Raw genomic sequence first — 24,187 nt, 5'->3', positions numbered from 1 at the left:
CCTCCCTCTGGAATCTGTCTCCGCCACCTGGGATCTGTCCCCACCCTCTGAACTCTTATTGCACCCCTGAATTCCAGCCCTGCCCCTCTGGGGTTGAACCTCGACTGTCCTCGGCCATCTCCAGCCCGAAGGCAGGTTCTGCTCCGCTCCTTTCGCCGCCAGCCCCTTTCCCCGACGCCGAGTCCACCTCCAGATACAGCCCCCAGGAGGGTGCTCCTTTCCCCATCGCCTCCCTGCGTCGGGCCAAAAATGCACTTGGGATTAAAATTTCATGATGTGGCACAGGTCCGCGAGGGAGTGGGAGGGAGCAGCCAGCGCGGCGGGCGGGCGCCAAGGACGAGGCGCAGCCTCTCGCCTCTAGCTTTGCCTCGCTGAGTCTTTGGGTGTCACAGTTTTGCCTGTGTTTGAGAAAACCTCGAATTCTTAGGGAGGAGAGGCTGGGGGCTGGGACTCCTGGGTTCGAGGGAGGAGGGAGCCGGGAGCTCGGACTCCAGAGTCTAGGGGAGAAGCCCGCGGAGCCGTCCGCACGCGCCACCCTGCGGCGGCAGAATCCCCGGTCTGGGTGTGGAGGCGGCGGCCGCGGCTCCGAGCCAGGTGTGAAGGTGGAGCAGATGGTGAAGAGGAGGGAGTGGGAGGGGAGCCCCGCCGCTGCCAGATCTCAAGCCTTCGCCGGAACCATCACCATGGAGACCGCGGAAGGCAGAGAGGACCCAGCCCCACATTTTCGGGACCCGGGAACGAGTTCTTCAGCCTCCCACGGAGGGTTCCTTTGCAAACTACAAGTCCCAGCGGCCGCTGGACTTCACCGTTTTCTTCTGAATGACTGCATACTCAGAGGGCTGCTGGGAGTTGTAGTTCTCTGAGACAATGGATTGACGTTGCTTTGCGCCCTCTGTTGGACACGAAGCCCAAATTCACTCCTGAGGACCAAGGGATCCTATTCGTCATCCCCAAAACTTTTGACTTTCTCACCACTCAGTTCATTCATTTCCAGCCACATTGGCCACCTGGCTGTTCTTTCAACATCTACCACTGAGGCTCCTGCATTTATCTATCCTCCTAGGATTCACTATGGAAGAAGAGGATGTTGGCAATCATTCATTAACTGAACAAATAGTTCCTACTAATGCTGAAGCTGAAGCTCCAATATTTTAGCCACTTGTTGTGACCATCCGACTCATTGGAAAAGACCCTGATGCTGGGAAAGATTGCGGCAAAATGAGAAGGGAGCAGCAAAAGATGAGATGGTTAGATAGCATCACCGACTCAATGGACATGAATGTGAGCAAACTCCAGGAGATAATGGAGGACAAAGGAGCCTGGCAGCCCATGGGGTCAAAAACAGTTGGACAGACTTAGGGAGTGAACAACTGCGAGTCAGGCATTGTCACACTATAGGGTACATCGCACTAATGAGAGTAACACTGAGTACTGGGGACCACCAGAGGAGGAAACCAGGGAAAATCAGAGAAAACCTGAAGAATTGAAAGGCTTTCCAGGGAAAGCGCACTAAAAAGGAAAATTGGGAGGGTGGGGGCAAGGTGTGGGTGGAAAGTCAGATGAGCCCTGTGAGGGCAAACGAGATGTACTGGAGTAGATCTGGGTAGGTGTACTCGAGAAAAGGATCCTACGAAGGGGAACTACAGAAAGGTGCAAAAAATCAGTGTGGTTCACCGTGATTAGCCTGAGTGACTGGAAGAGACAAAATGGAGTGTGAAGGGGACCGGATAGCACAGAGCCTTGAGTGCTCGGCGGAGGGGCTTGGACCTTCTCCCAGGGGTGCTGGAGAGCCAAGGAGGGGCCGTGAACAGGAGCCGGGCAAGGTCAGCCCTGAGACCTTGTTGGGGACAAACAAGGGGTAAGACAAGAGGTCAGGAGGCCAGGGAGAACATCCGGGGAAGAGGACGAGGCCTGAGCTGGGGCAGTGACCTCTACGGGACTCCAGCCCAATGTCCATCTTCCCTCCCATTCCCCATGTACTCCTAGCCACACACAAGACAAAGGCAAACATCTTTTATTTCAGTTTTAGAGAAGCCACCAGCCTCTCCCCTCAACACAGAAGCACAGGAAGACATCCGGTCAAGAAGGCACTTACAGAAGGGGCATGGCCACCATCAGTTGCTGAGGAGAGAAAACAGAGAGAGGATTCAGAGCCCAGGGGTCCAGCCCCCTGCCCCCTCTTCCCTCAGATCCAAGAGTCTAGGCCTCCCAGGGTTCCTAGCTTCCCCAAACCCCCAGCCCCCCAGGTACCTTTCTCTTCTGATGGAAGGCTGCCTTGCTCTCATCACAGTTGATCCGCAGGGGGATGTAGGTATCCAGATGGTACAGCTGCTGGGGGCCCCCCATCACCAGGCGATTCTCCCCGACTTCCAGCGACAGCCCCAGAGCACCATCCTGGAGGTGCGCGAGAATCAGCCCACCCTTCCCTTCCCAGCAGCAGGATGATCAGAACACAGACCAGAGAGAGAAGCCTCACGTGTTGGGGTACCATATTAAAAGAGTCTAATCTCCCAGGAAAAAGGTGAAACTCAAAGTGTTAGTCACTGTCGTGCTCCACTCTTTGAGACCCCATGGACTGTAGCCCACCAGGCTCCTCGGTCCATGGAATTTTCCAGGCAAGGATACTGGAGCGGCTTGCCATTTCCTTCTCCAGGAGATCTTCCCAACCCTGGGATTTAATCTGGGTCTCCCACATTGCTGGCAGGCTCTTTACCATCTGAGCCACCAGGGATGCCCCGGAAAAAGGTGGGACACAGTAATACAGGTCTGAGCACTGTAAGGACAGCACCGGAAGTGGGCCTAAGGACCCCGGGGAACAGAGAAGGCAGCTGGGCTCACGGGGCAGCACTAGCCAGGCTCACACTGGTCTAGCAACATTTGTTGCAATCTCTCCCATCACTCCCTGTCCAAGACCCCAGACCTCAGGGGATGCGCTCACCAGTTTGGGGAGGTCGATTTCAGCCAAGAGGAGGTCAGGGGCCTCCAGCCAAAGGCTCAGGTGAGGCTTCTCAGGGCTGGGGAGGAACAAGACCCAGAATTCAGGAGAGCCGCCAGGGCTTGGCCAGGACTATTGCCTCTCTTTCTCCCTCCCAGTCCTGGGGCCTCAAGACACCTTCCCAGGTGAAATTCCACTTCGCTTCCTTCTGTGTTCCCAGAGCCCCAGGACCCCATCCCGAAGTATGGAGCGAGATATTACAAAGAACGTCGGGGAGACAGGAGATAGGGGCCCCGTTGAATGCTCACCCTGCCTCAGGTCTCGGGGAGCTGGGCGTGTGTAGGTTCCCCAGCTCCTGGATCCGAGGACGCTGCTGGGAGCGGATATTTTGCTGGGAGATGGAGCCCAGGAAAGGTCTGTTCTTCAGTATGCGCCACTCTGAGGGGAAGGAGCACAGGGTCAGAGGTCACATGAGTCCAGGTTTCCTTCCGTTCTTTCTCCGCAGGGGAAGAGGGTCCTGTGCTGGGAGAGCCTCACAGGAGAGGCTTTGCCCTCTGCCTAGGAGGCCAGGCGTCTGACCACACCCGAAAGCTAGACTTTAGAAAGCCTGTCTGCGATAGCCCTGCCCCTTCGGGTTCTTCAGACCCCGCCCTTCTCTGAAATCCTGGGCCTCTTTCCCTCTCCTCCCAGAGCCCTCTCCCCGAACTCTACAGCCCAGAGTGCATGCGCTGTCTCTTCAGTCATGCCCAACTCTCTGCGACCCCGTGGGCTGTAATGTGCCAGGCTCCTCTGTCCATGGAATTTTCCAGGTAAGAATACGGGGGCGGGATCCATGCCCTCCTCCAGGGGATTTCCCCGAGCCCGGGATGGAACCCCTGTCTCCTGCGTCTCCTGCAGTGTAGGTGGATTCTTTACCGCTGAGCCACCTGGGAAGCCCCCTACAGCCCAGAGGCTAGTATAATCCCTGCCCACACTAGTCCCACTTCACGCGAGAGCTGCCCCCGAACTGCACTGGGCCTGGCTCCTCCCGGTGGCCCTGGCCCCACCCCCTCACCTGGATTCAGCTGCAGGCCGTATTTGTCCTCAAGGCCCTCCCTGGCGATGGTGATCACGAGCTCTCGCAAGAAATCGCTGTTCTAGGGGTGAAGAGAGGGAAGACATGCGGGACGCTGAAGAGGTGGAGGGAGAGGCCCCGGCCCAGGCCTCCCCCGCAGCCCCGCCCCCAACCTGCATCCTCCGGAAGAAGTCGCTGTTGACAGCTACGTCGTAGGCGGTACAACCCTGGCCTTCTGCAGGGAGAAAAGGGGGTGAGACCCCCAGCCCTCGGTGGGAACCCCAAGGCCCAGGCAGAGTTAAGGAAAACACAATCAAGGAAAGCAGCCACAGACCCAGAGAAACCCAGAGACAATTAGGAAGTCAAAGACACCAAACTTGCCAGTTGGACTCATACCCACCGCCTCGTCTCCAGTCTCTTCCCCTCTGGCCCTTTCCCACCAAGTCCCAGAGCTCACCCTGTTCACCCTCCCCAGTTCACAGTCCTCCCAGGGCTCCCCAGCGCCAATGGGAGAAGGCTGAGTTCTTCAGCCTGGCGCTGGAGGCCCTGCGTGGTTAGCTCCCTTCCAGCTGCAGAGAATTTCACTTCTCCCGCACTTCGTCCCTGTAAATTTCCTCCCATCACTACTGTTCACTGACCAATTGAATCATTTCTCTGGCCTCTGGACCCCTCTCTCCTCTCTGCCTAAGACCCTCTTCTCTACCTTGGCCTGATGAACTGCTCTGATTCCTTCCAATCTTATATCCAGTGTGTCCTCCTCCAGGAAGCCTTCCCTGATCCTTTAGTGGGAGTGAAGAACCCCCTCCAGCCCAGCACAGAATCACACCATATTGAAATCGCATCTGCCTCCTTTGCCCTCATCCAAGACTGAGAGGTTTTTCAAGGGCAGGTTCTGGGTTTTGATAAGTGCCTACTCCCCAAGGCACTGGCCAAGGCATCATCCCAAAGGCTTGATGGGGACATATGTGAATTGAAAAAACAAGGATACAGAGACAGAAACTCAACAGAGACGAGACAAGGCAGAGACATAGAGACAGGGGAGAAGGGTGCAGAAGAAAACAGGGGTGAGTAAGAGCTCGCCAAGGACTAGAGTCAGATCAGCTAATGAGCACCTGCTCAGCCCCACTATCTCCTGGGGTGAGGCACGGAGAACTGCCAGCCTGGCCAGTTGAGTAGAACCAGGACTTCCCAGTGAGATTGTGGATATCCAGGAGGTTAGAGGGAGAAGGCGATGGCACCCCACTCCAGTACTCTTGCCTGGAAAATCCCACGGACGGAGGAGCCTGGTAGGCTGCAGTCCATGGGGTCGCAAAGAGTCGGACACGACTGAGCAGCTTCACTTTCACTTTTCACTTTCATGCATTGGAGAAGGAAATGGCAACCCACTCCAGTGTTCTTGCCTGGAGAATCCCAGGGACGGGGGAGCCTATTGGGCTGCCGTCTATGGGGTCGCACAGAGTCGGACACGACTGAGGCGACTTAGCAGCAGCAGGAGGTTAGAGATATGCCTTGGGGAAAAGGATTAGATAGGGGGTTGGGGGCGCGGGGGAACAAGTTTCTAGGTTCTGAGGGAGGGTGATCCCGGGTCCTGGAATCTTTGGTCCTAGGGAAGAAAGGATCATGGGGGTGGGGGTGGGGGGTAGATTCCTGGGTCTTCTCAAGGCACTGACTTGCATCCAGTTCCGCATGTGGCTCTCCCAGACTCATGGGGATGCGAAACCCAGCCTGGTCTTCCTCCAGCATTTGAAGCAGCTCATCCTCAGTCAAGTCAGCCGGTGGAGGGATGGAGGGAGAGTGACAGATGTTGATGAAAACCTTCCCTTCAGCTGAGTTGGTCTTGATGCAGAAACCTGGTGGCAATGGGTTTGTCCTTGACCATCTGTCTCTGCGTGGGTCTCAGTGTCCATCCTTCTTTTGATCTGTTCCCTCTCCTTGAGTATTAGTCCTCCACTTTCTGGGTCTCTTCCTTGGGATTTCTGACTCTCTTTGAATCTCTGGGCCCCGAGTCACCCATTCCCTCTATCTCTTTTTAAAAATTTTATTGGAGTATAGTTGTGTTACTTTCTGCTACACCGCAAAGCAAGTCAGTTCTACATATATACATACTCACTCTTTTTTAGATTGTCTTCCCATACAGGTCATTACAGAGTACTGAGTAGAGTTCCCTGTGTTACACAGTAGGTCCCTATTAGGTTTTGGGTGGTTTTTTGTTTGTTTGTTTGTTTTTTACTTTTTGGCCACTCTTAGCATTCGGCAGAGAAGGCAATGGCACCCCACTCCAGTACTTTTGCCTGGAGAATCCCATGGACGGAGGAGCCTGGTAGGCTGCAGTCCATGGGGTCGCTAAGAGTCGGACACGACTGAGCGACTTCACTTTCACTTTCCACTTTCATGCACTGGAGAAGGAAATGGCAACCCACTCCAGTGTTCGTGCCTGGAGAATCCCAGGGACGGGGGAGCCTGGTGGGCTGCCGTCTATGGGGTCGCACAGAGTTGGACATGACTGAAGCGACTTAGCAGCAGCAGCAGCAGTAGCATGTGGGGTCTTGGTTCCCTAACCAGGGATTGAACCTGAGCCCTCTGCAGTGGAAGCTTGGAATCTTAACCACTGGACCGCCAGGGAAGCCCCTAGTTATCTATTTTATATATGTGTGTGTTAGTAACTCAGTCGTGTCTGACTCTTTCCAACCCCATGGACTGTAGCCTGCCTGGCTCCTCTGTCCATGGAACTCTCCAGGCAAGAATACTGGAGTGGGGTGCCATTCCCTTCTCCAGGGGATCTTCCCAACCCAGGGATCAAATCCAGGTCTCCTGCAATGCAGCCGGATTCTTTACCGGCTGAGCCACCATATAGTAATATATATATGTCCATCTCAATCTCCTAATTTACCCCTCTCCCCTCTTTGGATCTCAGTAACCTCCCTGCTTTCTCTGGGTCTCTGTTCACTCTCGCCACCCTAGGCCTCTATACCCCACTACTGTGTCTCCTTCCCCCCTCCTCTCCCTGTGCTCCCTGTCCCCAGCTCTCTCTGGGACTCTACCCCTCTCTCCTTGGGTTTCTGTCTTTCTCACCAGGTTGAGGCTGTATCCGTGTGGACTCGGGTCTGCTTGTCTGGGCTTGCTGGAGCTCCTTGGAGGCCTGTGTGAAGAAACACAATTTCCAGGTTTGGCATTTGTGCTCTCAGAACCCCCTCATTTGTTCCTCAAGGGTTCCGTGAGTACTGTTTACCTACGAGCCAGGCAGGGCCTAAGACATACTATGTCCCCTTCCTACTTTGAGGAACCTGAAGAACAACCCCAATCTTACTCCCATTTCATCCAAAGAGTAGCAAATTTAAACAACTACAACTCCCATAGGCCCTGTTGCCTCCCCAGTGCATGCTGGGAACTGTCGTCCCCTTTCTTAGCGCGCGCGCACACGTTCACAAACCACACCCCACCAAAAAAGAAAAAAAAAAAAAAAAAAATCCCCTGAATCCCCTGGGACCCAGGAGTCCATTCAGTCTGCACCTGCAGCAGCAGCTCCTCGAAACGCGACGTCTCAGCGCCCATCGTCTCTGCATCGTTCAGCTCCGGCACCAGCATCTTCGAGTCGGCCATGGCCCTGCAACAGACCTAGGCGTCCTCAGCAACCCCGACGTGGGGGAACCTTCACCGGGAACCGAACTCTGAGGCCTGCTTCCCGGCCCTCAACCGACTCCCGACACCCACAATTCTGTATGAAGATCTGCGAACCTGGCCTGAGACTAATTTCACTCAGACCAGATACTGCGTCAAACCTCTCGGGAGCCAGTATCTCTAGACTAAGTGCCGAATATGTTAATAACAACCCCTCTTCCGGTCTCTGCGTAACAAAGAGCTCTGGTAAGCCACACTTCCTACTACCGCAAAGCTCATTCACCAATCCTACAACCGCATTCCTAATCACAGACCAATCCAGTCTAAGTCTGTAGCCACGCCACTATCTCAACCAATCAAAACTAAATATTGGTAGTCACGAAATGACACACTTCCTGTGTGGTTTAAAGCCACACTTCCGCCCCTTCCCGCCAGCCACAGAAGCTACACTTCCGCCGCTTCCCGCAGCCACATCCGGCCAGATTACTGGGCAAAGCTAGCACACTTTTAAAGCCTTAACCTCAATGAAGTGAAAGTCGCTCAGTTGTGGCCAACTCTTTGTGATCCCATGGGCTGTAACCCGCCAGGCTCCTCTGTCCATGGAATTCTCCAGGCAAGAACACAGGAGTGGGTTGCCATTCACTTCTCCAGGGGATCTTCCTGACCCAGGGATCGAACCTGTGTCTCCTGCATTGCAGGTGGATTCTTTACCGTCTGAGCCACCAGGGAAGCCCCTTTACCTCGGTGTCCATCCTAAAAGACTCCTGTCTGATCTCAATCACCTCGTCCTCAAGAGGTAGATTCGATTCTCAAGTAAAGGTATTTCGAACTAAAATCACACTTTCGATCTCCAATATGAACAAGGTGATGGGAAGACACCAATTCGGCCACTCTTCTAAATCTGAAGGCCTCGGAACTATTTGAAGGCACCCATATTTTCGTTCTGGGCTTCCCCGCTGGCTCAGCGGTAAAGAATCAGTCTGCAATGCAGGAGCCGCAGGAGACAGGGGTTCGATCCCTGGGTTGGAAAGATCCCCTAGAGGAGGGCATGGCAACCCACTCTTGTATTCTTGCCAGGAGAACCCCATGAACAGAGGACCCTGGCGGGCTACTGTCCATGTGATCGCAAAGAGTCGGACACGACTGAAGTGACTTAGCACACACATTTTCATTCCTCCGCCTTTGAGCACTGCGCATGCTTCAAACCACTTCCCACGCACAGACCTATAAGCGGAGTAACCGGGTGCTAAGGCGGAGTTACGCCCTGTGTCCTGTAGCTCCGCCCTTTGGGCTAGAGGGGGCGGTGCTGCCCTTCGGACCTCCAGGTTCCTTCGGGCAGAGCCCCGCAGTCCGTGGAAAAAGGTCTGAGAGAGTGATGGCTGCGACGCGGACAGCATCGCGGGCCTGCGAGATCTTCACGACGCTGGAATACGGACCGGCACCGGAGAGCCACGCATGCGCACTGGTGAGGGCTTGCCTGGATCCGCGCTGCCTATCCCCCTTCGCGGTCTTCAGGGCCCAGTTTTGCGCGCGGACTCCCGTGATCCACCGCGGCAGCTCAGCAGCTCCGCCCCCTCGGCTCCCGCTGCTTCTTAGGATCCAGGCTGGAGGGCGTTCCCTTGGCCTTTGACGGTTGTTGTGTCTTTGCCGTTTAGTCTGTTCTCGCGAGTCTTCGTGCCTGTTCTGTTCCACGCCCAAAGACTCAGTGTACCGCTTCTCCGAGTCTTCAGAATCCGTCCAGTGGGTCCTGTCGTTTTTCAGGGTCCCCTCAGAACCTCCTGTGATCCCCGCGGACTCAGAATTCCTGTGGCGCTCAGAATTCTGAGGGCGCTCAGAGCCTGGGTAGATTTCCTGTGATTCCTCAGAACATCCTATGGCTCCCGGGGTCCTAGAGTTCCAGGAGGAGGTCTCCTTTGACCATCTGGAGACCTCCAAAGAGTCCCCGGAATTCCTTAGCCATCACTTCAATACTTGTGAAGTTTCTATAGTCTCAGGAACTCTCAGAACCCCAGGATATATCAGAACTTCCTATAATTACCTTCGACCCCGCAAAATAATCTCGTGGGGCTCCAGTGATCCCTCAAGAGTCCCCCAGAACGCTCTTGGGGTTCCCTGTATAAGTAGTGAAAGTCGCTCAGTCATATCCGACTCTGCGACCCCATGGACTATACAGCCCATGGAATTCTCCAGGCTAGAATACTGGAGTGGGTAGCCTTTCCTTTCTCCAGGGGATTCTTCCCAGCCCAAAGATCGAACCCAGGTCTCTCTCCCGCATTGCAGGCGGATTCTTTACCAGCTGACTCACAACAGAAGCCCAAGAATACTGGAGTGGGTAGCCTATTCCTTCTGTATCAGTAGAGTGCCTCAAATTTTCTATACAGGTCCCTCAGAATCCCCCACGGAGCCATCCTGATCTCATAGGGCCCTCTGGCACCCACGTGTGAGAAGCTTGGGCTTCTCTGGAGGGAAAGAGGAAGAGGTTAGAACAGTGGTTCACATACGTGGAAGAAGATAAGACCAGAGCCTGGTGTGGGCTGTAGAGATGGGGAGGAGGGGATGAGGCAGAGATGCAGGAGGAACAGGGTTTGAGATACTGAGAGGGCAAGGACAATGCCTCGTGTCTGGCCCTGTCCTCCCACCTCACCCAGGAAGAGTAGGGTCGCAGAAAGGTTGGGCTTGGTTATCACATAGCTATGATGAGACGGACCTGGGGACAGCCTTGGGTCATGTGCAGGAGTCAGATACTGCCTGTGCCTGGGCCTCAGATCTGGAGACAGGGAGCTCACAGAAGAAAGAGAATTGAACAGTGGGAATGATAAGATTATTTAGAAATGTAGTGCAGGGCTTCCCCGGTGGCTCAGCGGTTAAGAATCTGCGTGCAGTGCAGGAGACATGGGTTTGATCCCTGGGTCAGGAAGATCTCTGGAGGAGGAAATGGCAACACACTCCAGTATTCTTGCCTGGAAAATCCCATGGACAGAGGAGCCTGGTGGGCTACAGGGCATAGAGTTGCAAAGAGTCGGACATGACTGAAGTGACTGAGCACGCCACAGTGTAGACTCAAATAAGTGGATCTGGGATGGAATACAGAGAATTCCCACACTTGGAGGTTGGTTAGAGATAGACTATCCTGAAATAGTAATAATGGCATAATACTCAATAAATTGCTTATATTTGTTGGGTGCTTTCTATGTTCCAGCCTCTGTGCTTAGCAAGTGCTTAGTCACTCAGTTGTGTTCAACTCTGCGACCCCATGGACTACAGCCCACCAGGCTCCTCTGTCCATGGGGATTCTCCAGGCAAGAATACTGGAGTGGGTTGCCATGCCTCCTCTAGGGGGTCTTCCCAACCCAGGGATCGAACCCAGGTCTCCCACATTGCAGGCGGATTCTTTACCGACTGAACCACCAGGGAAAGCCCTGTGCGCAGCATGATATCATTTAATCCCCAAAACAGTTGTGAAAGGGGATTATTGTCATTTAGTGATAGCACACAGAGGCTTAAAGAGGTAAGTAATAGGCTGATGGTCAACACAGCTTAAATGTCAAACTGAGATTTGAACCTGAACCCTGGATTCCAGAGTCCATGGGCCCCCACAACTCTCACCACCACCCCCCTGCTGCCCTGCAGCTCAACCTTACAATCTGTGGACCAGATTCAACCAGCTAACATGTTTTCTTTGGCCTGAACTTTATTTTTTTAAAATGTGCATTAGTGGACAACTAATTTCAAGTAAACATCCGGGATTCCAGCTTCTCTTGAAAATAAAATTCCAAAGTTTGGCAACCTTTGGCTCACATTCCCTGACAAATACCATCTGGATCCAATAGCTAACCGTCTTTTTAGACAAGTCCTGAGTTCTTAGTCTCTACCAGTGGCCTTTTCTCACCCCAGCATGGCCTGCCAGGACCTTGTGGAACATTCTTTCCAGGTTTTGTTTTTCTTTGGGGGTGGAATTTTGCAGACTTTCACAGAGGACTTAAATTATGAACTCTAATTCACCCATCACTCAATGTCAACAGTCATCCAGTGTTGTAGCTCTTTGTTTTCTCTTTTTTTTCCTGGAGTGATTTAAAACCCGATGACCTGTTAACTTCTCATAAATATTTGAATCTTCATTCCTAACAGATAAGGACTCATTTTGCAACATAACCACCAGGCCATTTTCACATTAGCAACATGAACAGTCATTCTTTAATATTGTCTAGTGTCCAACTCATGTTCACACATCCCCAGCTTTTTCCAAAATGTGACTTTCCATGGGGGCCTTTGAATTTGGAACTTCTGAATTTTTACTTTACTTAAAAATTGTTTAAAGAGAAATGAGGGCATTTCCCTGGTGGTCCCATGGTTAAGACTTTGTGTTTCCACCACAGGGGCTGTGGGTGCAATCCCTGGTCGGGGAACTAAGCCTGGCATGCTGCATGGGATGACAAAAAATAAATAAATAAGAATAATAATATTTTTTAAAGAAGAGAAAAACGAGGACTTTCCTGGTGGTCCAGTGGCTAAGCTTCTGTGCTTCCAATGCAGGGGGTGTGCGTTCAATCCTTGGTCAGGGAACTAGATCCCACATGCTACAACTAAAGATCCTGCATGCCAAATAAAGATAGAAGATCCCACATACCACAACTGAGACCCATGCAGCCAAGTAAAGAATTTTTTAAATCTTATTAATTATAAAAAAAAGTAAACAAAATGAGAAGGCCTACCTGGTAGAGTAAGAGAAAATCAGGAGACTGAGGCATTGGGGATGCAAAGAGAAAACAGTCTGCAGAAAGAAAAAAGTAGGAAGGATATCTTAGATTTAGCAAGCATTTGGGGAAGACAGGACCAGGGAGAGAAAGAAACAGGAAGCAGAGATGGTGAAATGCAGTAAAATTAATAGAAAGTCTTAAGTAAGTGCCCTTCTGAGCATATGACACATAGTGATCCATTTAATTCTCACCACTGACCTGTGACATAGGGAGGGACTGATTATCCCCATCTTCCAGATGGGCTAGCCAAGGCCCGAGTATTATAAGATCCAGGCTAAGAGTGCCCTCACACAGGAAGATGTGGAAGCCACCTGGCTTAAAAGTCCCACCTCCCAAAGAGACCCTGTAGCAGTGGTACAGTCATTAGACATTGCTTCCAGGGTCCTGGCAAGGGACGTGTCCAGCATAAGAATGCAGAGCACTCCAGCAACGCTTGATTGTTGTTGTTGTCCTTGTTGTCCCGTTGCTAAGTTGTGTCTGACTCTTTGTGACCCTTGCTCAAACTCATGTCCATTGAGTTGGTGATGCTGTCTAATCATCTCACCCTCTGCTGCCCCCTTCTTCTGTTGCCCTCGCTCTCCCGGCATCAGGATCTTTTCCAGTGAGTCGGCTTTTCACATGAGGTGGCCAAAGTATTGGAACTTCAGCATCAATTCTTCTGGATTGCTTTCCTTTAGGAGCGACTGGTTTGCAAGCAGTGATCTTCGGCACCCAATCTTCTTTATGGTCCAACTCTCTCATCCGCATGTGACTGCTGGAAAGCTTTGACTTTGACTTCCGTATAGCTCTGACTATTCGACTTTTGCTGGCAAAGTGATGTCTCCCACTGGATTTTTATGGTCTATTCCCAGTTTTCCCAGTCCAGGTGTAGTGGATCAGTCAAGGGTCAATGTTGTCTAGAAATATAACTAATTTTATCAGATTTCCAGGGAAATCATTTCTTTTTTTTTTTTTTCTTTTTAGCTGCATCGGGATCTTAGTTCCCTGACTAGGGAGCAAACCCACATTAGAAATGCAGATGCTTAACCACTGGACCACCAGGGAAGTTCTAGTCATTTCTATTCAAGAAGGTCATTTCTCCATGGAGAAGAAAAAGTTTTATTAATGCTTTGTTCACATTCTCCATGTGTAGAAGTCAATAGGACATCCTTCATACACTGCTGGTGGGAAATGTAAAGTGGTTGCTATAGTAAACAGTTTGATGTTTCCTGCATAAGTTACTCTGAACATTGCTATATGATCCAGCAGCTCTGGGGTACATATACCCAAAAGAAGTACACAGGTATTCAAAGACTTGTACATGAATGTTCACAGCAGTACTATTCACAATAGCCAAAAGGCAGAAAATAACCCAAATGGCTATCAACTGATGAGTAGATAAACCAAATGCCATCACTCCAGACAATGGAATATCATATCAAAAAAAAAAAAAGCTTGAGCTGAATAAAAGTGAAAATACAACATATCAACTTAAAAAAACAGAATTTAAAAATGGTGAATTTAATGTTTTAAAGTGGTAAGGAACCTGTCTGCTAATGCAGGAGATATAAGAGATGCAGGTTCGATCCCTGGCTTGGGAGGATCCCCTGGAGAAGGTCACGGCAACCCATTCCAGTATTCTTGCCTAGGGAATCACATGGACAGAGGAGCCTGGCAGGCTATGATCTGTGGGGTCACAAAGACTGAGTGATTTATCACACATATATATTTATATGTATTCCTACACAGGAAAATAACTGATGAGGTAAAGGGGGCAGATATTCCTCTCCCAGAGGACTCTGGGTAGGGGTCCAGCTCCCCCAGCCACCTCTCAGATCCCTTTCCTAAGTGTTTCCACCTCCCCCAGGCCTGGTTGGACACCCAGGACCGGCACTTGGGTCACTATGTTAATGGACAGTGGTTAAAACCGGAACACAGAAGTTCAGTGCCTTGCCAGGATCCCATCACAGGTATATGATGTCTCCCAGACGTGGGAGGGAGAGGTATCTATGGCCCCAAGTGTCCCCACCAACAACACACCAGTCCCTTTGCTCACGGCCCTGAGGGCAGGGAGCAGCTGGTGGGAGAAGAAGGCTGAGATTTCTGGCTCCCTTTGATAACAGTCCTCCTAGCTATGGTCCTAAGCCCCTGTGGACACTTTTGAAGTTGCTGTCTCATAAAATCCCATCCTTGCCTGTGGGCAGACCTATGTAGATTTATCCCCATTTGTCAGATGATAAAACTGAGACCCAGAGTGGGGCAGGGGACCAGCTTTACTGCCTTGGGCTACTCCTGGGCTCCAGAAATGTCAGCCCCCTCCAGTTCTGACAAAGGCTCCCCCCACCTTCCAACTGGGTCCCCCCATTCATCTCCCTAGGAGAGAACTTGGCCAGTTGCCTGCAGGCTCAGAGCGAGGATGTGGCAGCAGCTGTGGAGGCTGCCAGAGCCTCATTGGAGAACTGGAGCACGCAACCCGGAGCGATTCGGGCCCAACATCTGACCAGGTGATGCACTCGAGGTGTGGACCCCAGGGGATGGAGACGGATTTGAGAACAAAGACTCTTCCCCAACATCACACTGAATTCATTGGCAGCTCAGACTCATGTTCCCAGCTTGCCTTTGAGCAGCTGAAACATCCATTTCCCACTGTTTGCTGAGATTTGTAATGACAAAGCCTGATTCCCTGAATATCCTTGGGACTCTTCAGGGCACAATTTCTCAACAGCTCCTTGGGGCTGGTGAAGCCCCCAAAACCGTTTTTTGGGTTTTTTAAATATTTATTTATTTGGATGTGTCGGGTTTTAGTTGTAGCATGATGAGTGTGTGCTAAGTCGCTTCAGTCATGTCCAGCTCTTTGTGACCCTATGGACTGTTGCCTGCCAGGCTCCTCTGTCCATGGGATTCTCCCAGGGAAGAATACTGGAGTGGGTTGCCATGCCCTCCTCCAGGGGATCTTCCCCACCCAGGGACTGAACCCACGTCTCCTGCAGCTCCTGCATTGCAAACTGATGCTTTACCACAGAGCCACCAGGGCATGTGGGATCTTTAGTTGTGTCATGCAAACTCTTAGTTGCAGCATATGGGACCTGGTTCCCTAATCAGGGATTGAATCTGGGCCCCCTGCACTGGGAGTGCAGAGCCTTAACCACTGGACCACCAGAGAAGTCCCACTCCAAAACACTCTTGGGGAAGTTAGAGACAAAGATGCCATTTCCCCAAAGAACAACTGAGATTCGAGGTTAAGCTTTCATTTCCTGGCACCTTTGGGGGAGGTGGCCAAGATCTTTACACAGCAACCTGAGGTTTTGAGTATTTCCCAGATTACATTTCTCATCAACCTTTGGTGCCCTCCCCCCCTGGTAAATAGTGTGGGGATGCCCCAAGGGCTCTGGGGAACTATAGTTCAGGGACACAGCCTGTGTTCCAAGACTCTACCTGGCCAAGGGGCGGTGGGAAATGGGCATTCCCTGCTGCCTGCTCCACAGGCTGGCCAAGGCGATCCAGAAGCACCAGCGGCTGCTGTGGACCCTGGAGTCCCTGGTTACTGGACGGGCCGTTCGAGAAGTTCGAGACAGGGATGTGCCCCTGGCCCAGCAGCTGCTCCAGTACCACGCAGTCCAGGCGCACACCCAGGAGGAGGCGCTGGCAGGCTGGGAGCCCATGGGTGAGCCGCAGGAGTCCCAGCCCCTAGCCCCCACCGCCCTCGCCCTCCCCCCGGGGCCTGTGCCCAGTCTCCTCTGTTCCTGCAGGAGTGATTGGTCTCATCCTGTCCCCCACCTTCCCCTTCCTGGACATGATGTGGAGGATTTGCCCTGCACTGGCTGTGGGTAAGTGGTCGGTGGGGTCTGGATCCCGGGTCTGAGGGAGGAGGGGCTGGGGCCCTGGATCCTGGGTCTGGGGAGGAGGGGCTGGGGCCCTGGATCCTGGGTCTGAGGGAGGAGGGGCTGGGGGTCTGGACTCCTGGGTCTGAGGGAGGAGGGGCTGGGGGGTCTGGATCCTGGGTCTGAGGGAGGAGGGGTTGGGAGTCCGGACTCCTCGGTCTTGAACTACCTACTTCCCCCAGGCTGCACTGTGGTGGTCCTGGTGCCCCCAGCCTCCCCGACGCCCCTCCTCCTGGCCCAGCTGGCAGGGGAGCTAGGCCCATTCCCAGGAATCCTCAATGTGATCAGCGGCCCTGCCTCCCTGGGGCCTGTTCTGGCTGCCCAACCTGGAGTCCAGAAGGTGGCCTTCTGCGGAGCCATCAAGGTATCTTGGAGGCGGGGGGGGGCGGGGCCATGGCTGGGGAGGGGCCAGCATGCTCCGCCCCCTGCTGAAGGCTGTGCGACACCCCTAGGAAGGACGCGCCCTACGGCGGACCCTGGCAGGCTGGGTTCCCGAGCTGGGACTGGCATTGGGGGCTGAGTCGCTGCTGCTGCTGACGGAAGTGGCGGATGTGGACTCGGCCGTGGAGGGTATCGTGGATGCAGCCTGGTCTGACCGCAGCCCGGTGAGACTCCTGCGCCCGTGGGCCCCCCATCCTGGGGGCTGGGCATGTCCGTCACCAGAGCTTGGGGCCGCCTGTCTTCTTTCATTTTAATTTTCAGTTCTTTATGGCTCCAGACTCTTCTATCTTTACACCATCGCTTGTGCCAGACATCGCCCCTCAAGCTTCTGAGTCTCCACGTTCCTGCCTCTCCCGGTCCTGCAGATGAGGGGGCTCTGTGTCTGTCTTTCATTGTTACTTTAGTCGTTGAGTCGTGTCCAGATCTTTGCGACACGATGGACTGTAGCCCGTCAGGCTCTTCTGTCCATGAGGTTTCCCAGGCAAAAATATTGGAGTAGGTTGCCATTTCTTCCTCGAGGGGATCTTCCCAACCCAGGAATCGAACTCATGTCTCTTGTGTCTCCTGCACTGGCAGACGGGTTCCTTACCACTGAGCTACCTGGGAAGCCGCTATTGTTCTTTAGGACTCTTCCTTTTTCTAAGTGTCCACGTCCTAGATTTCTAAGCTCTCTGTTCACTCTGCATCACCAGCTTTCTGTAACTCCACATCCTGCCTAGGGTTTGGAGCCTCAGGGAGTCTCCAGGGTCCTCGGCCTCTTCGACCAGACCCTCCTCTGACCTTTACACGTATGTCCCCCTATCTTGGCCCTCTGTGGGTCTGTGGCCCATCCACGTGGGCCCTGAGTTAGTCCACTCTGACCCCTCCCTTCTCCTAACAGGGGGGCCTCAGGCTCCTCATCCAGGAGGCTGTGTGGGATGAGACGATGAGGCGGCTCCAGGAGCGGATGGGGCGGCTACGCTGCGGCCACGGGCTAGACGGGGCCGTGGACATGGGAGCCCGGGGGGCTGCCGCCCGTGACCTGGCGCAGCGCTACGTGAGCGAGGCCCAGAGCCAAGGTGCACAGGTGAGCTGGGGTACAGACTCTGGAGTTCCGGAGGAGGAGGGGCCTGAGAGCTCACTCCTGGGCCTGGGGGAGGAGGGGCCGGGGGGCTGGACCCCTGGGTCTGAGGGAAGAGGGGCTGGGGGTCTGAGTCCTGGTTCCCTGGGGAGGAAGAACCAGAAGGGACTGGCAGGTCTTTTCCTCTTTCTCCCAGGTCTTCCAGGCTGGCAGTGAGCCCTCAGACAGCCCATTCTTCCTCCCGACTTTGGTCTCTGATCTGCCTCCAGCCTCCCCATGTACCCAGGCAGAGGTGAGCCCTTTAGGTCCCAAAGGCCCTACTCCGTCCACCCATCTTCTGCTGGGCATGGGCAGCAGCAGCACACAGAGGTCGCCGGGGTGGCCATTTGGACTGGGTCTGGGGGCTGCTAGCTGTGGACCCCTAAGGTGTCATGGGGTGTTGGAGGGAGGGACCAGCCAGGCCCTCTGAGCCCCTCTGTCACCCCCTCCAGGTGCCATGGCCTCTGGTGGTGGCCTCCCCCTTCCGCACAGCCAAGGAGGCCCTGGCTGTGGCCAACGGGACGCCCCGTGGAGGAAGTGCCAGCGTGTGGAGCGAGAGACTGGGGCAGGCCCTGGAGCTAGCCTACGGGTCAGTGGACGCCTGCTGGGGCACACAGGGGGTCTGCTGGGAGGCCCCAGCTTCCGTCTCCATGTCTTCCCCCTCTGTGGGTCTCTCCCATCATCCCATCCTCACCTCTCCGACTCACCACCCCCCCAACTTTCTACGTTTCTCTCTGATGTCTCCTGCTTCCCACAGGCTCCAGGTGGGCACGGTCTGGATCAATGCCCATGGCCTCAGGGACCCTGCAGTACCCACGGGTGGCTGCAAGGAGAGCGGGTCTTCTTGGCATGGGGGGCAAGATGTGAGTAACCACCTCCCTGCATGGCACCACCCCTTCATCTACCTTGTGCCCATCTCACGGCCTCTTGACACTGCCCCTCTCCCAGGGTCTGTACGAGTATCTGCGGCCTTCGGGGACCCCTGCCTGGATTCCCTGCCTGTCCAAGACTCTCAACTATGACGCCTTTGGCCTTGCTCCTCCTTCAACCCTACCAGCTGGACCTGAAACAGGGTGAGCTAGTGTAGGGACTACAACTCCCAGAATTTGTGGAGGGTGGAGGGGAAGAGGGGAAGAGGGGATCCTCCCTGGACTGAAGGGAGGGTCTTTAGGGCCATGGAGGAGGGGGTCCCTGAGTCCCGCTGAGAATTGCTTTCTGAGTCTTAACAGCCTCACCCCCAGCTGCCAGGCCTGACAAGAGTCTCAGTTCCGCTCAATTAAGTTCTGTGCTCCCCCAGAGATTCATGGGGCCAGGAGTGTGGGGTCCTGCAGAGGCTTGTGGGAGCCGGAGTGGTCCATCCAGGGAGGGGTGAGGGTGGGTTCTGGGCAGGGGCGGCCCTGACCCATCCCCACCCCTCATCCTCCTGCAGCCCAGCACCCCCCTATGGGCTCTTTGTGGGGGGCCGTTTCCAGGCTCCTGGAGCCAGGAGTTCCAGGCCCATCCGGGATTCACAAGGCAGTCTCCAGGGCTACGTGGCTGAGGGTGGAGCCAAGGATATCCGCGGTGCTGTGGAGGCAGCTCACCAGGCCGCCCCCGGGTAAGTCGGAAGGGGGAGGCGGGGTGCATTGCTTGAGATAGGCCAGGGGTCATGGGGTGTTAGAGGACAGGGTCTGAAACCCCAGGGCTGGACTCCAGGATGCGGAATCTGAACTCTCAGAGCTGACAGGATGTTTCCAGCCCCTCACTTCCCTCCCTGGGCAGACGGGCAGTGGGGCCTGGATCACCAGGCTAGGGCCTGTGAACAGAGGTGGGGCACTGGGAAGAGCCAGGATGAGGAAGCCAACCCCCAGTGTGCACGGTCGCGTCCGCCCACAGCTGGATGAGCCAGTCCCCAGCGGCCAGAGCGGCCCTGCTGTGGGCCCTGGCGGCTGCGCTGCAACGCCGAGAGCCCAACCTGGTCTCAAGGCTGGAGAGGCACGGCGTGGAGCTCAAGGTCGCCAAGGCGGAGGTGGAGCTGAGCGTGAAGCGGCTTCGGGCCTGGGGGGCCCGGGTCCAGGCCCAAGGCTGCGCCCTGCAGGTGAGAGGGGTCTGTGGGCCGGCAGACAGAGCAGGCAGTCTGGAGTGGGGTCAGAGCAAGGGGTCCGCAAAGAGCCAGAGTGGAGGTCCAGTGGCTCTCTGGAGCCTGCTGGTGGGACCATCTATGGGACAACTCCTTTGGGAAACAGTTTGGCACTTTCTTAAAAAATTAAATATACTTTAAACATGATTCCTAGGTATTTATCTAAATAAATGCAATTTCTAGGTTTTATCCCAAGAAAAATAAACACATGTATCCATACAAAGACTTATGCACAAATACGTATAGCAGCGTTATTCACAGTAAACCAAAAGAGGAGTCCAAATGTCCCCCGTAGGTGAACAGAGAAAGAAATTGTGGTCCATCCATACCATAAGGACTTCCCTAATGGTCCAGTGGTGAAGACCCTGGGCTTCCAATGCAGGAGGTGCATGTTTGATCCCTTTCAGGGAACTAAGATCCCACATGCCATGTGACGCAATTAAAAGATTTTAAAAAAAAAATCTTTTTTTAAGGCATCCATGCAATGGGGTCCTACTCACACTCAGGAAGGAACAAGTTACAGCATGTGTGAAGCTTAAAATGGTTATGCTGAATGAAAGAAGCCAGATAAGAGAGTACAGACTGTATGATTCTATATCTAGAAAATCCTAGAAAACACACACTCATTTATAAAGAGAAAGCAGATCACTGGTTGTCTGAGGACAGGCAGAGGGTTCAAGTAGAGGCAGGAAGGAAGGGTTATCTAGGGGTACAAGGAAATTTGGGGGGGTGACGCTCATTATCTTGATTGTGGTTGTTGGTTTTGTGGGTGTATACATATATCAGAACTCATCAAATTGTGCTCTTTAAAGTGTGTGCAGTTTAGGTGAATTCCCTGGCGGTCCAACGGTTAAGGCGTCCTGCTTCCAATGCAGAGGGTGCGGTGATCCTGGTTGGGGAACTCAGATCCCACATGCCTCGAGGTGGTGGAGCCAGAAAAATAAAAGTGTGTGCAGTTTAGTGGTAGTCAATTATTAATATAGTCAGGAAAACCTTAAAACACATACACACACACACATGCAAACAAGCCCATAGGCCAGGTTTTGAGATCTGTACACATGTTAACCGGAGAAGGCGACGGTACCCCACTCCAGTACTCTTGCCTGGAAAACCCCATGGACGGAGGAGCCTGGTGGGCTGCAGTCCATGGGGTCACTAAGAGTCGGATACAACTGAGCGACTTCACTTTCACTTTTCACTTTCATGCATTGGAGAAGGAAATGGCAACCCACTCCAGTGTTGCCATTGAAAGTAAAGTCACTCCAGTGTTCTTGCCTGGAGAATCCCAGGGATGGGGGAGCCTGGTGGGCTGCCATCTATGGGGTCGCACAGAGTCGGACACGACTGAAGTGACTTAGCAGCACACATGTTAACTCATTCTATCCTAACAGCAAATCTCTGAGGTAGGCACTATTATTATACTCATTTTAAAGGTGAGTGACTGAGGCGCAGAGAGGTTAAGTAATTCACCCAAGGTCACACAGCTGATGTGAATGTCTACATTATGATGATTGGAATTGTCATGGAGAAGCAAACTGGGGGTGAGAGGAGAAAATGGGCCAGTGATAGAGAAGGTTGGAGGAGGGTAGTCAGCTCCCCTGCTCTGCCCTTGACCTCCTTCCCGTCCCTGCAGGTCGCAGAGCTGAGAGGCCCCGTGCTTCGGCTGCGGGAGCCGCTGGGCGTGCTCGCGATTGTGTGCCCGGACGAGTGGCCCCTGCTTGCCTTCGTGTCTCTACTGGCCCCCGCCCTGGCCCACGGCAACACTGTGGTCTTGGTGCCCAGCGGGGCCTGTCCCATCCCTGCCTTGGAGGTCTGCCAGGTACAGTTGCCCGCCTGCCTGCCGCTGCTCCCAGCAGCCTGGGGAGCAACAGAGGGGATGAAAGATGTCCCATGGCTTGCAGGAGCTCAGATCTCACCCCACCCCCCTTGGTAACCATGGTAACCCACATCCTGGTACCTGAGCCTTCAGTCCTTGTGGTCCCAGTGATGGTTCTCTCCAGACTGTGAGCCTTTATCAGTCATGACCCCAGTCCTGACCCCAGTCATTCCTGCCACGACCCCCATGGCCACTCCCTAGATGCTCACTGCTCACCCTCCCGACTGCCCCCAGTGTCTCTGACTCCCTCCCTCCCAGCCCTGGATGACCCATTCTCCCATCCGCTAGGAGATGGCCACCTTACTGCCAGCGGGCCTCGTGAATGTGGTGACAGGAGACCGGGACCACCTAACCCGCTGCCTCGCCTTGCACCAGGACATCCAGGCCCTGTGGTATTTCGGATCTGCCCAGGTACTTTTTGTTTTGCCATCTCCAGTGTCTTAAACTTCACCAACAAACTCTACCTTTTCTGGGATCCTGGCTGCACCCCCTTAGAGTTCCCATTGCTAAAGGGGAGAAACTTCTTGGCAGCTAGGTTCTGAGGTCCTGCCCCTTTAGAGCCCCTGTTACTAAGGAAGAGGATCTCCTTAACAACAAGGGCCTGATGCCCAGCCCAAAGACCTACTCTCATTGGACAACCCATTGCTAAGGACCACACCCTAGCAGCAGAGTCAGAAGCCTACAGTCCACCCTCTTGGTCTCCTGATAGTAACAGATGGAAACTCCTCGTCAACAGTTACCGCTGGCCCCATCCTTTTGAGTGTGGGCTGTTACGGAGAGAAAGTTCCACAGCCATAAAGGTCAGCCTTGTTTCTCTCAGCATCTGGAAGGTTTGCTTGCTGGGAGCTGAACTTTCTAGCCACAGAGCCTAGGTCAAGGGTCAAGCCTGTCTTCTGTAATAGCCCTTGTTGCCAAGGAAGCATGTGCTTAGCAACCAAGCCAGTAGATATGCTGACCATGCCTCTCTGCCTCTCCCCACACCAGGGCTCCCAGTTTGTGGAGTGGGCCTCAGCAGGAAACCTCAAGCCGGTGTGGGTGAACAGAGGCTGCCCACGGGCCTGGGATCAGGAGGCTGAGGGGGCAGGCCCGGAGCTGGAGCGGCGGGCAGCACGGACCAAGGCCCTATGGCTGCCCATGGGGGACTGATTGCCCAGCACTCCCACTCCATCTCGGACAGAGAAGACATGGACCCCAACTGACGCCAGACATCTGGAACTTGCCTTAGTATGGTTCCCTTGCCCTCCAATAAACTCTGACCAATCTTGGCTGTGCTTCTGAGGGGAGGATGGGAGGAAATAGCAACTTCTGGCCTATTGAGGCCATTTCATTCAGAGACTCAGCAGCCCTGTGGGCTGGCTCCAGGACAACGCAGTGCTTGTGAAACAGATAAAGGGGACGCAGAAGCTTTGGACAGGGCTCTAGGGACTCTTGTCTCTTCTCGTCTTTTCCATCCAGTGGCTCCTGCTCCCTGGCTTTCTCTAAGTATGCCTTGCCTCAAAATCTGTGATGTGCTGGTGTAAAGTAAACTGCAAACACACACACAAAAGCAATTATACTCCAAAAAAAATAGTAAAATACAGTGGCTTTCTGGAATAAAATAAAATCCCTGGTGAGTAACTTTGGCCAATGTCCATGGTGTGAAATCTACTGTGTCAATCTTAAGTTCCAAATGATTGAACCGCTGGCTGACGACTCCTGAATTTTTTAACAGTCAGCTCCTATGAGCCACTCCAGCATACTACTGTTTTGAGAATTCCTTTTTTTTTAAAAAATATTCTCTTATGTTTTCATACAGTGTTTTTTTTTTAATTTTTTAAAAATTATGTATATTTATTTTTGGTTGTGCTGGGTCTTCAGTTACTACATGCAGGCTTTCTTTAGTTGCAGTGAGCAAAGGCTATTCTCTGTTGCGGCACACAGGCTTCTCACTGCGGTGGCTTCTCTTGTTGCAGAGCACAGGCTCTAAGCTCACAAATGAGCTTCAGCTGTGGCTCACAGGCTCAGTAGTTTGGTGCATGGGCTTTATTTGCTCCGGGCCATGTGGAATCTTCCTGGACCAGGGATTGAACCCGTGTCCCCTGCATTGGCAGGCAGATTCCTATCCACTGTACCACCAGGGAAGAAGTCCTCTTTGAAGATTCTTTTTGATGCAAGGAACCCACTCACACTAGCTTAGGATAAAAGGGCATTTTTTGGACGGCTACAGAGATATGGAAAATAGGGCAAGACACACAGGTCCTAAGAACCTGAATGCAAGCAGGAAGTGTATTCAGGTCTGGTCTCTGGGTCACGTGATCTCTTGGGTCTCGTATCTGTCGATCTACTTATTCTAAATCCTTCTAGCCATGTGACTTTAGGAAAGCTTCTTAACCACTCTGAGGCTTGGTTTCCTCATCTGTAAACTGGGGCTAATAGTTCCAAGCTCACT

The 24,187-nt window shown here is 53.5% G+C and overlaps 2 protein-coding genes across 2 annotated transcripts; one reads left to right on the top strand and one right to left on the bottom strand.

The window, feature by feature from the left end:
* Nucleotides 1–1,998: 1,998 nt before the first annotated feature.
* PIH1D1 (PIH1 domain containing 1) lies at nt 1,999–9,004 on the bottom strand. Its single transcript, XM_005904985.3, has 10 exons — nt 8,832–9,004; nt 7,500–7,593; nt 7,062–7,128; nt 5,660–5,839; nt 4,163–4,224; nt 3,990–4,071; nt 3,244–3,373; nt 2,939–3,014; nt 2,251–2,394; nt 1,999–2,121 (listed from the first exon to the last, which is right to left on the bottom strand). The coding sequence occupies exons 1-10, from the start codon at nt 9,002–9,004 to the stop codon at nt 2,092–2,094; spliced, it is 1,038 nt and encodes a 345-aa protein (XP_005905047.2). The 3' UTR covers nt 1,999–2,091.
* ALDH16A1 (aldehyde dehydrogenase 16 family member A1) lies at nt 8,939–23,376 on the top strand. The gene is made up of 17 exons (XM_070387341.1): nt 8,939–9,072; nt 14,211–14,313; nt 14,721–14,847; nt 15,829–16,007; nt 16,093–16,170; nt 16,407–16,588; nt 16,677–16,829; nt 17,546–17,731; nt 17,922–18,017; nt 18,217–18,353; nt 18,522–18,627; nt 18,713–18,837; nt 19,194–19,361; nt 19,640–19,841; nt 21,517–21,702; nt 22,048–22,170; nt 22,744–23,376. The coding sequence occupies exons 1-17, from the start codon at nt 8,983–8,985 to the stop codon at nt 22,903–22,905; spliced, it is 2,403 nt and encodes an 800-aa protein (XP_070243442.1). The 5' UTR covers nt 8,939–8,982; the 3' UTR covers nt 22,906–23,376.
* Nucleotides 23,377–24,187: the final 811 nt, after the last annotated feature.

This window comes from Bos mutus, chromosome 18 (assembly GCF_027580195.1).
Source record: "Bos mutus isolate GX-2022 chromosome 18, NWIPB_WYAK_1.1, whole genome shotgun sequence".
NCBI classification, from domain to species: Eukaryota; Metazoa; Chordata; class Mammalia; order Artiodactyla; family Bovidae; genus Bos; species Bos mutus.
Note: the sequence above shows the minus strand (reverse complement) of the source record. Positions and strands in the feature narration are given on the sequence as shown.